Source organism: Denticeps clupeoides, chromosome 7 (genome assembly GCF_900700375.1).
Source record: "Denticeps clupeoides chromosome 7, fDenClu1.1, whole genome shotgun sequence".
In the NCBI taxonomy this organism is placed as follows: Eukaryota; Metazoa; Chordata; class Actinopteri; order Clupeiformes; family Denticipitidae; genus Denticeps; species Denticeps clupeoides.
This window is the reverse complement of record NC_041713.1, coordinates 15969506-15981667: the sequence shown is the minus strand read 5'-3', so window position 1 is coordinate 15981667 and position 12162 is coordinate 15969506. Positions and strand designations below refer to the sequence as shown.

The 12162-nt window shown below is 41.8% G+C and overlaps 1 protein-coding gene across 2 annotated transcripts; it reads right to left on the bottom strand.

The window, feature by feature from the left end:
- Positions 1–701: 701 nt before the first annotated feature.
- LOC114793949 (zinc finger CCCH domain-containing protein 7A-like) lies at positions 702–11102 on the bottom strand. 2 transcript variants are annotated; one of them, XM_028986140.1, is made up of 23 exons: positions 10984–11102; positions 9848–9954; positions 9237–9276; positions 8945–9142; positions 8681–8839; positions 8502–8579; positions 8338–8391; positions 8195–8234; positions 7837–8114; positions 6427–6664; positions 5634–5725; positions 5389–5539; positions 5135–5293; positions 4848–5053; positions 4533–4633; positions 4259–4440; positions 3899–3972; positions 3512–3648; positions 3110–3215; positions 2497–2605; positions 2250–2383; positions 2012–2175; positions 702–1924 (listed from the first exon to the last, which is right to left on the bottom strand). In XM_028986140.1, exons 2-23 carry the CDS (start codon positions 9913–9915, stop codon positions 1738–1740), a joined length of 2955 nt encoding a protein of 984 aa, XP_028841973.1. In that variant the 5' UTR covers positions 9916–9954; positions 10984–11102; the 3' UTR covers positions 702–1737. The 2 variants fall into 2 exon arrangements, with proteins under 2 accessions (XP_028841973.1, XP_028841974.1); XM_028986141.1 differs by having other exon boundaries at positions 5634–5722.
- Between the last annotated feature and the right edge of the window lie 1060 nt (positions 11103–12162).

Sequence of the window (12162 nt, the reverse complement as noted above, 5' to 3'; positions counted from 1 at the left end):
CATTAAACACAAAACACATTGCGGTGTTGCTCAGTTTCTTTACACCAAACACACATTGTGAAAGATCAAAAAGTACATTCTATCCCACTGTATAAAATGTATGTGACCATAGTCACCATTAATAGGGTATCTGCAGTTTTAAGGAAGCCAAATGTAAGGCCCTTTTTGGGCCACTTTCATGAAATATATACATTTTGTTTTAATTAAGTAATATATTATTTCAAATATAAGATCTCCTTCAAAAAAACATTTTTTTTTTTAGCCTTTGTCAATGTGGTTTCCGTGGCGTACAGAAAATTGAACAAACTGCCAAATAATGATTTAGCCTTTTTCATATCTGTTCAGGAAGTAACAATATGAAAAGCCTGCTTCAGCTCGAAAACTGGGTGGTAAAGTGCTGCTTTTAAAAAAGCAGTTCTAAAGGCCATCGCTACACACTGGCAAGTGCTCAACTAGCCAAACATCAGACAGGTTTGACAGGAAGGCAGATGATTTACTAGACCAAAGATTTTAAATGACTGTGATGGGCTGGTGCCCCGCCCTGGTTGAGTCCCCGCCCAGCTCCTAACGGCCTAGGATGGGCTCCGGACGCCTCCTCTCTGATCGAGATTCTGCAGTTATGGATGGTAAATGAGTGAGCGAGCTCTTAAATGATTTGGATGACTGCACAATAACAGGATCGAACAAAACATTAAAGACAGTTTCAGGGGGGAAATATTTTTTTATTTAAGGAAAATTGAACAATATAGCCGATTCCAAAATAATGAATTAAAACAGGACTTCCTAGGGGTTTAAAATAAAGCAACAAAAGAAAATCTTTAATTGGTGTAAGACTGATTAATTGTAAAATCTTTAGTTACAAAAAGGGTCACAGACCTATCCTGTTTGGCATAAACACAGCCAGAAACTCTCAAGTCTAAACAGTTCAGCTTGGTATGGTCCCTTAACAGAATATACATTCAGAATACTCATTACCTCAGACAGATAAGTGGATGAATACTGATTGTGATTTAGTAGTTAAATGGCCAGTCAGATTGCACAGAATGAAGAAAGAATATAGTTCCCCCCCCCCCCTCCATAAAAAGACAACAGTAGACAAGTGGTGGTGGGAGAGGGGTGGTTGGCACCTACAACACTGTCCATACCCCAAATTCCCTTTTAAAAACAGGGAATTAACATAAAAACAGCTTTTGACAATACAACACTGAAAACAAAAGTGAAAAACAAAATACAGTTTTGACTGCTTTTTGAAAAAGAAAAAAAAAATAAATCCAAAAGGTAGATTTTATGAAAACTATAAAAAAATACACTGAACAAGTCAACCTAAACATGGAGAATAACAAAAGATTTTATTAAACAACAACAACATTGTCATATCAAATCCAAACTGGTTCCTCCGACCAAGACAGCGGCTTCCCTTTGGTCTTTTTGTTGGCTGTGACCTTGTTTCATTGATCCTCATAATAAAATCCATGTTTACCAGAGAAATGACTGCAACATAAAACACAATGGTGCACAATCATCTGTAACAGCAACTAGGCCAAGACCGCCGAGTACACAAGGCCAGCTCCGTTCTGACTCTCCATGCAAACTGAGCTAGAACCAATTTCCAGTTCCCCAACTCAGAGCACATTATTGCCCAACCGGGTTGACAATGGTTATTAATCTCCCTCATCCATTTTCAAAGAAAGTCTGACATTTTGCTCAATGATTAACTTATTTAAAACTAAAAATCCTTTAAATGTCTTTAAGCAGAAAACTATATTTGCCAAAGTCATTGTCGTTCGGAGATATGAGGTGATCTTTCCGGGCTTTGGCGAGCTTCATCAAAAGGAATTCCCGGCGATCCTTCCACTCGGTCAGCTCCTCCTCCCCATGGGCCAGTTTACAGTGCTCTTCCTCAGTGCAGGTACCTTTGAGGAACCTGCGACAGGCAAGTTTATTTGAACAGTTGAACACAGTGGTACACAGTGCAAACGGGCGAGGCGTCTCCGATCCAAGGTGATTTTACCTCTCGCAGACTTTGAAGGTGCCGGTAGGGAAGCGATACTGCCAGCAGTTCTGGTCGTCCTCGGAGTTGAAGACTCTTTCCTTGTGTTTGTCCGAAGTGATGTGCTGCTGCCACTGCTTTTCACTGTTACAGTTCTTGCCACACAGCCAACAGTGATTGCCGGCCTAGAATTTCAATGAAAACGCAGGGTAATTAACCGATATTAAGTAATGTGTATTTTTCTACAGCAGAGACGTACCACTTCCTCAGCATAGTCAGTAGGCATGTGGATCTGCTTGCCATTCTCCCTGACGGAGCTGCTGGAGCTGTCCTCATTGTAGCCTGGCTTCTGGGACTGCAGCCATAGCTCATAGAGCTGCTCCATATCCGCAACTTGATTAAGAGAAAACGGAGAATTTGGTTGCTCTTTCTGCGTTTTGGCTTCCATGACTTATTTGCAGCAAGAGGACGAAACGTCAGAGGAGCACTGGGATTATGTTACTCACTGTTGTTGTCTTTCATATACGTCCACAGGTCCTTTTCCTCGATGCCGTGGGCAAAGGTGCAGTTCCCAACATACTGGCATTTCTTGCCGGTCAACACGTGATTGCAAATCTGTCGGTCAGAATGATAGTTGTCACATGTATGACAGACATATCATTCTGTCTGAGCCAATCTGATTACTAATAGGTTGTTACTGATATTCCCCGGCCACACTAAATTGAAGCCATTATATATACACTTCCCTCTACATGATTCTGCACCTACACCATATACAGTACAGGGCAAACTTTTGTACATCTTGTCATTCTATTTTTATTTTCATGACCATTTACGTTGGTAGATTCTCACTGAAGGCATCAAAACTATGAATGAACACGTGGAGTTATGAAAATAAAGAAAACACATTGAATGAAAAGGTGTGAAAAGGTGTCCAAACTTTCGGCCTGTACTGTATATCTACCTATATCTATTATTCAGAATTTTCCTTTTGTATGAGCAAAATATCTACAAGAAAATACATTAATAATACATTTATATTGTTTTAATAAAATATATTAATAAAATCAGCACAAAGAAAGCTCGAGTGAGATGGACGAAATAAGACAGCATCTTTACCTCAAACTGCGAAGGTACAGGTTTCTTTGTGGGCAGAGGCCGCACAGTAGTCCACTTCTTGCGGGCAACTTCTTGCACCAAGACCACTCTCCTGTCTTTGGCCCATCTAGATATGAGACGAAAATAAAGGGATGGATCAGTGTTCTGCCGTAACATCCTTCTCAAATTACATGTTCAAATAGCAGATTCTGTTTCACAATATTGATCATTTCCCCATAAAGCATCTCAGTTGCAGGAAAAACTTGCATTTCTGAAACAGACAATGTGACTCACAAACAGCCTGTTACAACACACTGTTGTCACACTGTGTGTCTCAGTGAAAATGCAATTAGCTTAGTAAATAATACTGATCAGATACCCAAACCTGAGTGTGAGGTGTCTTGGAAAACTGCCTGGACTTACGGATGCCTGGCCTTTGCACTGCAGTACTTCCTGTTCTTGTCAGGCTCACTGACTTGGCCATTTCTCCAGCACTGCCCACACACAAACTGCAACTTCAGGTTTTGGGGCCCGAATTTCTTAAAAGCCACAGGGAGCTCCTGAATTTAGCAACAGAGAGGACATGGTATCAAAATCAGATTGGTCAGGATGTTTACCACCCCAAGGCTCTGGTCAATATGCTAACATAATGGTGCAGTGGTGGCCTAGCGGGTACGTAAAGTGGACCAATAATCAGAAGGTTGCCGGTTTAAATCCTGAACTGCCACTGAGGTCCCTTTGAGCAAGGTACCATCCCCATACGCTCATTTTCACGTCATACAGCAAAAGAACATTTCGGTTTCTATTTACCTGAATGCCCTGTGAACTGGCCTGCACATTCCAATATTTTTGTGCCTCCTGGACAATGCTCTCATGTGAAATACCTTTAAAGAAAAAAACATTATATAATGTATTACTTTACAGTATTTGTTCATAACCTGTGCACTCCCCCTAGGATGCTGAAATTATGATTCTGAACAAAAAAAAAAAAATTAGTCAATGTATATTTTTTTATTATTAAATTAGGCTAATTAGTAAGATGCACTACTATGTAGAATCCACAATACTGTCAATATAACCTCGGAATCACACTGAAGTTTGATCACTATAGATACAGCTTTTAAGTATCTGGAGTCACTTAATCAACATTTATGTTGTGCGTGGGCTGACCTTGCTCAGACTGGAGCATCCACACCTTCAGCTCAATGAGACTGTGGGCGTAAAAGCAGAAATCCTCCCGCTGGCACCCATATCGCACCTCGTGCCGACACAAGTCCATCTGGTGCTGGGAATTGTAAGGCCTGATTTTGGAGAACCTCACCGTGCTCTCCTTCAGAATGTGAACCATGCATCTGTAGGACATTAAGACCCCCCTCATTAAAAAGGCCAGAACGGAAGGAGCTTCACTTCCCTTCACTGAAAGTGTAGTCTGAGGGGCTCTTACTTTTTGTCTTCAAAACTATGCTTTGTCACAGGATGAGAGCAGAGGCTTGGGTTATCCTTGTTTGTTTTGCTGATGATCCGGGGCTTATGATCAAAACACACCTGCGAGATACAAGACGAGACCGGGTCAATGTTCCCCAGAGCAGCGCCATCAACGCCATTTACAAGTCAAATGCGTCCTCCTGCTGTACAAAGTGAAGGATGGATCCCGCCCACCATACGGGGCAGGGGTGCTTTGCTTACAAATTACTTCTACACCTGAGCCTTAAAAAAAAAAAAAAAAAAGCTAGACATCATTTTAAAATATATGTCCTACCTCACACAAAAACATAAATGTCCCATGATGCTCCTGTAGGATGGCAGAAACTGTGAGGTGCATCTTCTTTCTCGAGCCATACGGATCACACAGCAGCTCTCTGCAGAGGAAACCTTTCCTTTCCAAAGTCCAGACATCGATCTCCTCTTGGCAGTATGCAAATGTGCAGTGACCAGGGTATCTGCATTCTTCTCCCATGGCAACATCTAACAGCCAGGGAAAATATTTTAAGAACACTAACAATACAAAAACAAACAGATATATAATAATACACAGAACAGGTTTACCTTTGCATATGTAATAAGGACCCACATACTGGTTCTTTGTTGATCTTGGACGAATTAGCTTCCAAGTGTTGTCTCCAGAATATCTGATTCTCCCCAGTAATAGGTCTTGTCTGCATTTATGGTCATCTGTGTAGTGGGTGTAATCTAGCACCCCAGGTCCTGCAGAAAGAGGAATACGTCAGGAACTCAGAACAGAGGCCAGAACATTCACTGTTTTGCCAATCGGAGTAACAAAAAATCAAAAATGATCTTACCGGTTTTAACATAGCATACGGCACACGCCTGCTTAAACTCGTGAGTGTCCGAAAGCGGGTTGTTGGATAGATCCACTCGTGAAAAGCTCCCCTCAGATATGTTAAGGGACATCCCAATTGGTGGCAACAAGGCTTTTTCACTGCTGCTCATCTTAAACAACAGTTAGCAGTCAATGAATCAAAGAAACTAAAACGACAAACCATAACCGATGCTTGTGTCCTCACTTAAAAGAGGTATTTCTTACTGGTACAAATGGAGACGTTGAGCAGTTGAAGTCTGGTTTCTCAGCAGGCTTTGTATAAGTGAAAAAGGGATGGGATGTCACTTTAGATTCTTCTATAAAAAAAAATAAATAAAAAAAAAAAGACACTTAAGACCTTGCATGTTGGCTTTTTCCCCTTTTCCACTGCATGATACTGACTCAACTCTACTTGCTTTTTTCCAGGGCTGTTATGCAATAGAACTGATAAAGGCAATGTATATATGTGTGTGTGTGTGTGTGTGTGTGTATATATATATATATTATAAAAAATCGAATGTTTTGAAACTCTACTGTACTAGCTGGACATGACATATTTTGAGTGGAACTGGTTGGTTCCATACAAAACTTCCCTTGTCGTGTATTTTGACTGCAAGTCTACAGAGTGACACATCAAGCCACATGCACGAGGTTCACACCCAGAAGTTTGCATTTTTCTGTGTTCTAAAGTCATTTTAGGACTTAGGTGTTGTGATTGAATACATTAATACATGTGTTCCATTTTCAGGCACATACTATTTTGCTCAACCACATTTTTCTTTTGGTGTAACCAAGGTTTCTAATGAGATAATGAAACATATGCAAATAAACACTGCAGGATATTGCATGGTAAGAGAGAATCATACCTTTGCTGATATTGAATGATTTTGGGTCTCAAGCGCCACTAGCGAAAGACCCCAAACTACACTAACTTACAGAATATTATAAATGTCCTTTATCTGTTTACAATTTGTTTGTAATCTGTTACTACTAATTTTCTAACTTAGTTTGTACGTACCTTGTTTACCATCAGAGAGGGACAAACTGTCCAAGGAATCCAGCGGAGATGGAAACGTGTCCAATCCGATAGAGTAGCTGGAGGTTTTATGGTATGGTGCTGGCAGATTCACTGTGCATGGCGGCAACACGTTCATGAATGGGTGGCTGATGTGCGATGGCATGAGGAGGGGGGCGGACAAGACCGTGGCGGACATACTGGTGGGTAAAGGAATAGGGCCCTCTGCTATGGGAATAGCCTAAAACAGGAGTCAAAGAGCAGTCAAAATATGAACACCCACAGAGTGCAAAGCTAATATACTCGGACAAAACCAGCTGAACACTGAACCAACATAAGGCCTGAGCACACAGAATTAAGTAGTTTTTTCTTTAGGATCAAACATTTGTGTGTGAGAACAGAATAGGATAAGTATGATATGTTTATGTGAGTACTATCTATGTATGCAAAATTTGAGCAGGAATTTAAGGGTGTATAATTAAATAACGAATTGATCATTTTTATACACATTTCAACTTCTAAGCAAACACACAGATGAGAAAGTAAGCTCACAAGGGTGCTTTCATTCTTTATCATTTACTTGGCTTGCACGTATCTTAGCAGAGAATGTAAGTATCTAGACAAGAATGCATGTCATTTTTAATTAGCCATACATACTGAGCACATAGATAAGATTGATACACCCACACACAAACAACCTAGGAGAGCAACCATCTCGCGATGTGGAAAACACTGAATCCAACAAATAAAATGGGACCGGTTGCAAAACATGGAATTGTCTAAAATGTGTGTTTTTGGCTGCTGCAGCCCACTACATGCGTTGAGGCAATGTACAATGTACATGTGGTGATGCTGCATTACCGAAAAGTGTATTAATATATATATATTAATAGTGAAGCCAAGGTCCAGTTTGTCACGGTTGCGTGGACTGGATGTTGGCTGGATGTACTTCTTCTGCCTACTATAATTTTCCTGAAAGTTTTTCCAGAATGAATCTTGAGCATCCTTTGCTAAGGATGGTAGTAGCCTAGTGGGTAACACACTCGCCTATGAACCAGAAGACCCGGGATCAAATCCCACTTACTACCATTGTGTCCCTGAGCAAGACACTTAACTCCACAAACTCACCAGGGTTCAAGGGACATGTTGTTTTCAAAACCAATCGTGAATGGCAAGCCCGCCTCTGATTGGCTGTGGCCCAGATATTCCTGTACGTTTATTATTGTGGCGGAGGATGCCGGCCAACATGACCATCAAGCAGCTTTGCACACGTTTCGTGGCTTTTATGTTTGTTTTTTAAATTTTTTTTATGGTCAAAGTTTTGTGCTAGTGCGCTCAAGAAAGAGTTTGCACCCAAGCAAAACGTTAGACTAAAGCCGTGTTCAAATGACTTATTTTGGTAGAAATGCTTACCGCCACTGAATCAGAGGGATTTGCACTGTCAAGAAGCTCATCCAGGTCATCGCCAATGATTTCTGAATCAAACTCCACATGGGATTCTGGCACTGAATAGGTTTCGTTGGCTCTGCCTCCATTGACGAGGGTGTGTGGTGGCATGGGAATCTCATCAACAGAGATGACAGAGGAAATGGCACTCGGGGGGGCTTGCTCAGGTTCCATCGTTTCAATGGCAGGGGGCATACTGGGGACTGGCACTGAGCCTGAAACCTCAGTAGCAAGTGGGGGCTCTTCTGCACCAAAAACAAACAAAACCAACTCTCACACATATAGTTTTTGCAGAAAAGAGACCTTATGTCGTGAGCACACTTACCAATTTCAATATCATTGACAGATGCAGATCCAGCTAAAATCTTTGAAATAAAAAGTACACTATAAGCAATAAAATCATTTATGTTCATTTGAACAGCTTGAAACATGTTCTGGGAATCTGAAAATGGACTTGTTGAACCTCACTTTTTCACTGGCAGCACCAGATAAACTTGGCCCACATACAACATTTAAGGCAGGCTGTTTAAAAAAAACAAAACAAAAGAGGTTATGTCTATGGGCAACCTGATGGAAATAAACTGAAAAGGTTACTATACTTTAACAACAAAGTACAACACGTATACCCGTACCCTGCTTCTGTAGGCCTTGCGAATTTTAAGCCCCAGCACTTGTGCAAGTTCATGTGTCAACTCTATGACTCTAGCATCCTGAAGTAAAAAAAAACAGAACATGTGACATCTATACAGCAAAATAACAACAAGTAACTGAACGCAAATCAACATATCAAAGAGCTGGACGTATTCCCAACCTGAGGCACTGCTAAAGAGCATTTGGCCACAGCCTCATAGGCTTCGCTGTGTCTTCCCATCTCTTTTAAGGACATGGCTTTCCGATACAGGGCTCTGTAATTCCCAGAATTCAGCTGTAGAGCCTGTTCACAGTCGCCCAGTGCCTGATCATGAAATCCCTGCAACGCAGACACTTACGTCCAAATGCAGCACATGAAATCAATAAACAGCAGAGTTGTGCACTGCTTAAAAAAAAAAAAAAAAAAAAAAAAAAAAACACTCACAATGTTCAAGTACGCTGCAGCTCGATTAGCATACAGCTTCTCCCTTATTCCACTGGATATAATGATGTCTTCAGTCTCCGCATACTCAGCTATATTTAAGGCTTCCGTGTACAATTCTACAGCTCTGGTCCATTCCCCTTCACTGAAGACATCGTTCCCTTCACCAAACAGATTCTTCACAAGGTCCCGAATGAACACCTGGAGCCACATAAAGAAAGGCACAATTACAAATACTGCTGCTGTAACGCCACTCTTTTAACACTATGTATCGTGGGACACAAATGAGACAAACCTCATACTGTTCCTGTGTTCCTGGATATGGTAAAGTTGATCTAAAAACCAGTCAGAAACAAATAAAGTCTGAACAGCAGTTCCTGAACAATAAAAAAAAAAATACAGCACTATTGATGACCGATTAGTCCCCATTTTACTGACACAGCTGATATTGCTGAGGAGCGAATAGAGGTAAAGATGAAAAAGTGCATGATAAGAGGAGAAATAAAATACTGTGGGTCATTCAATGTATTTTACACGCAGGCGACATGATAGCATGTCACACGGGGAAAGATCAGTGATCAGAAAGAAGTCCTGGGGATAACGTTTTCATTGCGGTCGGGTTTCTTTTACAAAAAAAAATAAAATAAAATTTGACTACTTTTACATTACTCTACGGCACATTTTCATGACCATATGTTCTCTGAAATTTCTGTGCAAATTTGAAAGAAAAATAAATAAATAAAATTAGAAAAAAAAAATCAGGCATAGATCATCAGGTGTAATTTACATGACTCTGAAATATGGAAGCAACACACGGCACCACGCGACATGGTTCACTACGTAAAACCAGCAATGAACCTGTACAAGACGTCACGGACGATCTCCCTTCGCCGCACTGGTACTCACTTTATAAACTTCAGGCCCTCCTGGATGCCCTGCCATCGGCAGCTTCGGTCCTGATGCCGCATGGACATGCTTGCACGTGCATTCGGGATGGGTTTCGTGGCCAAGAGCTGAAAGGCAGAGCAGCAGCATTCTCGCGTGAGACGACGGTTACCACCGCATTGCCCCTTGCGTGGTGTTCGCATCTTTACGGGTCCGGAAGAGGGAGGGTGTGCTTTTACAGTGCAAAGTCACTGAAGATCTGATACAAAAAGCGAACCAGAGTCAAGGAATCTCAGGTTTCAATTGTAATTTTGTTCCTTTAAGAGAACATTGAAATGAGTAGCACGAACCAGAACTTCACACAAGGTTCAAGACAAGTATTTAATAATAAGCAAAGGTACTTAATTTAATCTTAATTAGTGCTAAATGTGACTCCTGGTCATGTTCTTACGGATCCATCACGTGGACATTGCCACGAATGAATTTTTGTCTTGGTGTTCCATGCAGGCGCATTAAAAGGCAGAAACAACTTTGTTGGACAACAGCTGGCTGCCACGACGTTCTAAAAAACCTGCCAAATGCCCACGTGAGCAAAATGGATGCAATTGTGCAGGAACAAAAAAAAAAGTGCGTCTGATTCACTTCCTGCTCGGTGAGAAGTAAAAGTCAACGTGGACCAGTTCGACTCGCCTACAGAAGTACACGAAACGCCAAAAAAAAAAAAAAAAAAAACACGAAATTGTATTTACCTGATAAACAGCGCGATAAATCATCATCAGGATAGCCAAAATAAACCGTAGCTAGAGCAGCTACGGGATTAAATGAACGCACGAAAGACGAATGAGGCCTTTCGATGCTTAAAACCAAATACCACGAATTCACATAAAATCGCGCTTACGTGTTATAACAAACGCGTCGTTCACCGCGCCACAGTAAAAGTGGCAATTTGTTCAAAGGCCCAAAACAACGTCTTGTGACGACTGTGACGTTCAGAATCACCCGGCGGCTCGCTAACTCTCGATTCGGAGCATAAACTACGTAAAATCAACACAGCGCTAGCCTGCTAGCACGCCTAGCACAGTTTCTTTTATTTTTCAAACCCGCGGAAGAGACGCTAATTCGCCCCGGGGACGGTCGCGCTTCGGCGGTACACCCACCTCCACGCCACTCCTGACACTCCGGAGTCCTCACGGCGCGAAGCGAAAGTTACGCGGCATCCGACAGAAATCGGCAGCGGCGGCGGCGGCGTGACCGGGGGCGGTATTGTTCCATGTGCGGTCCGGTTTGGGAAGGAGCGCCCCCTACCGGCCCCGCCATTCGACCGCCGGGTCCTGGCCTGACTCGACCAGGCGTTTTCGCGCCAAATAATGTAGACGGTCTCTCCCGCTCTCGCACTCGCTTTCCACATATAATCTCGCACAGGACGAGGTCCACGTTCATTTCACACACACACACAAAATCTATTCAAATCAACACAGTGTTTTATTTGAGTTCTGGAATTATGAGATTATTGTTTAAATAATGTACAGTACAGGCCAAAAGTTTGGACACACCTTCTCATTCAATGTGTTTTCTTTATTTTCATGAACATTTACGTTGGTAGATTCTCACTGAAGGCATCTAAACTATGAATGAACACATGTGGAGTTATGTACCTAACAAAAAGTGGAGACCTGGCCTCCACAGTCACCGGACCTGAACCCAGTCGAGATGGTTTGGGGTGAGCTGGACCGCAGAGTGAAGGCAAAGGGGCCAACAAGTGCTAAACTCCTCTGGGAACTCCTTCAAGACTGTTGGAAAACCATTTCAGGTGACGACCTCTTGAAGCTCATCGAGAGAATGGCAAGAGTGTACAAAGCAGTAATCAGAGCAAAGAAACTAGAATATAAAACATGTTTTCAGTTATTTCACCTTTTTTTGTTAAGTACATAACTCCACATGTGTTCATTCATAGTTTTGATGCCTTCAGTGAGAATCTACCAAAGTAAATGGTCATGAAAATAAAGAAAACACATTGAATGAGAAGGTGTGTCCAAACTTTTGGCCTGTACTGTATACAAAATGTTTGTGTATGACACCAAAAAATTTTACATTCTATATGGTTCTATATATATCACCTTTGTTCTAAACTTACTCATGAATAAAATTTTAGGTAATTTTGGTCAGTTTGGTCTCTTTGTGTGATGAGGAAACACAAGTCAACAAATGTGATGTGGTGACTTTTTTCACAGCTCTCTCACACTTTCCTACAGGATGGTGGCAGCCAATAAGTGCAGTTCAGGGCTGTGACACGGTTAGGACGCCTCCTCTGGCGAGCAGGCGGGGATTAGGGTGGA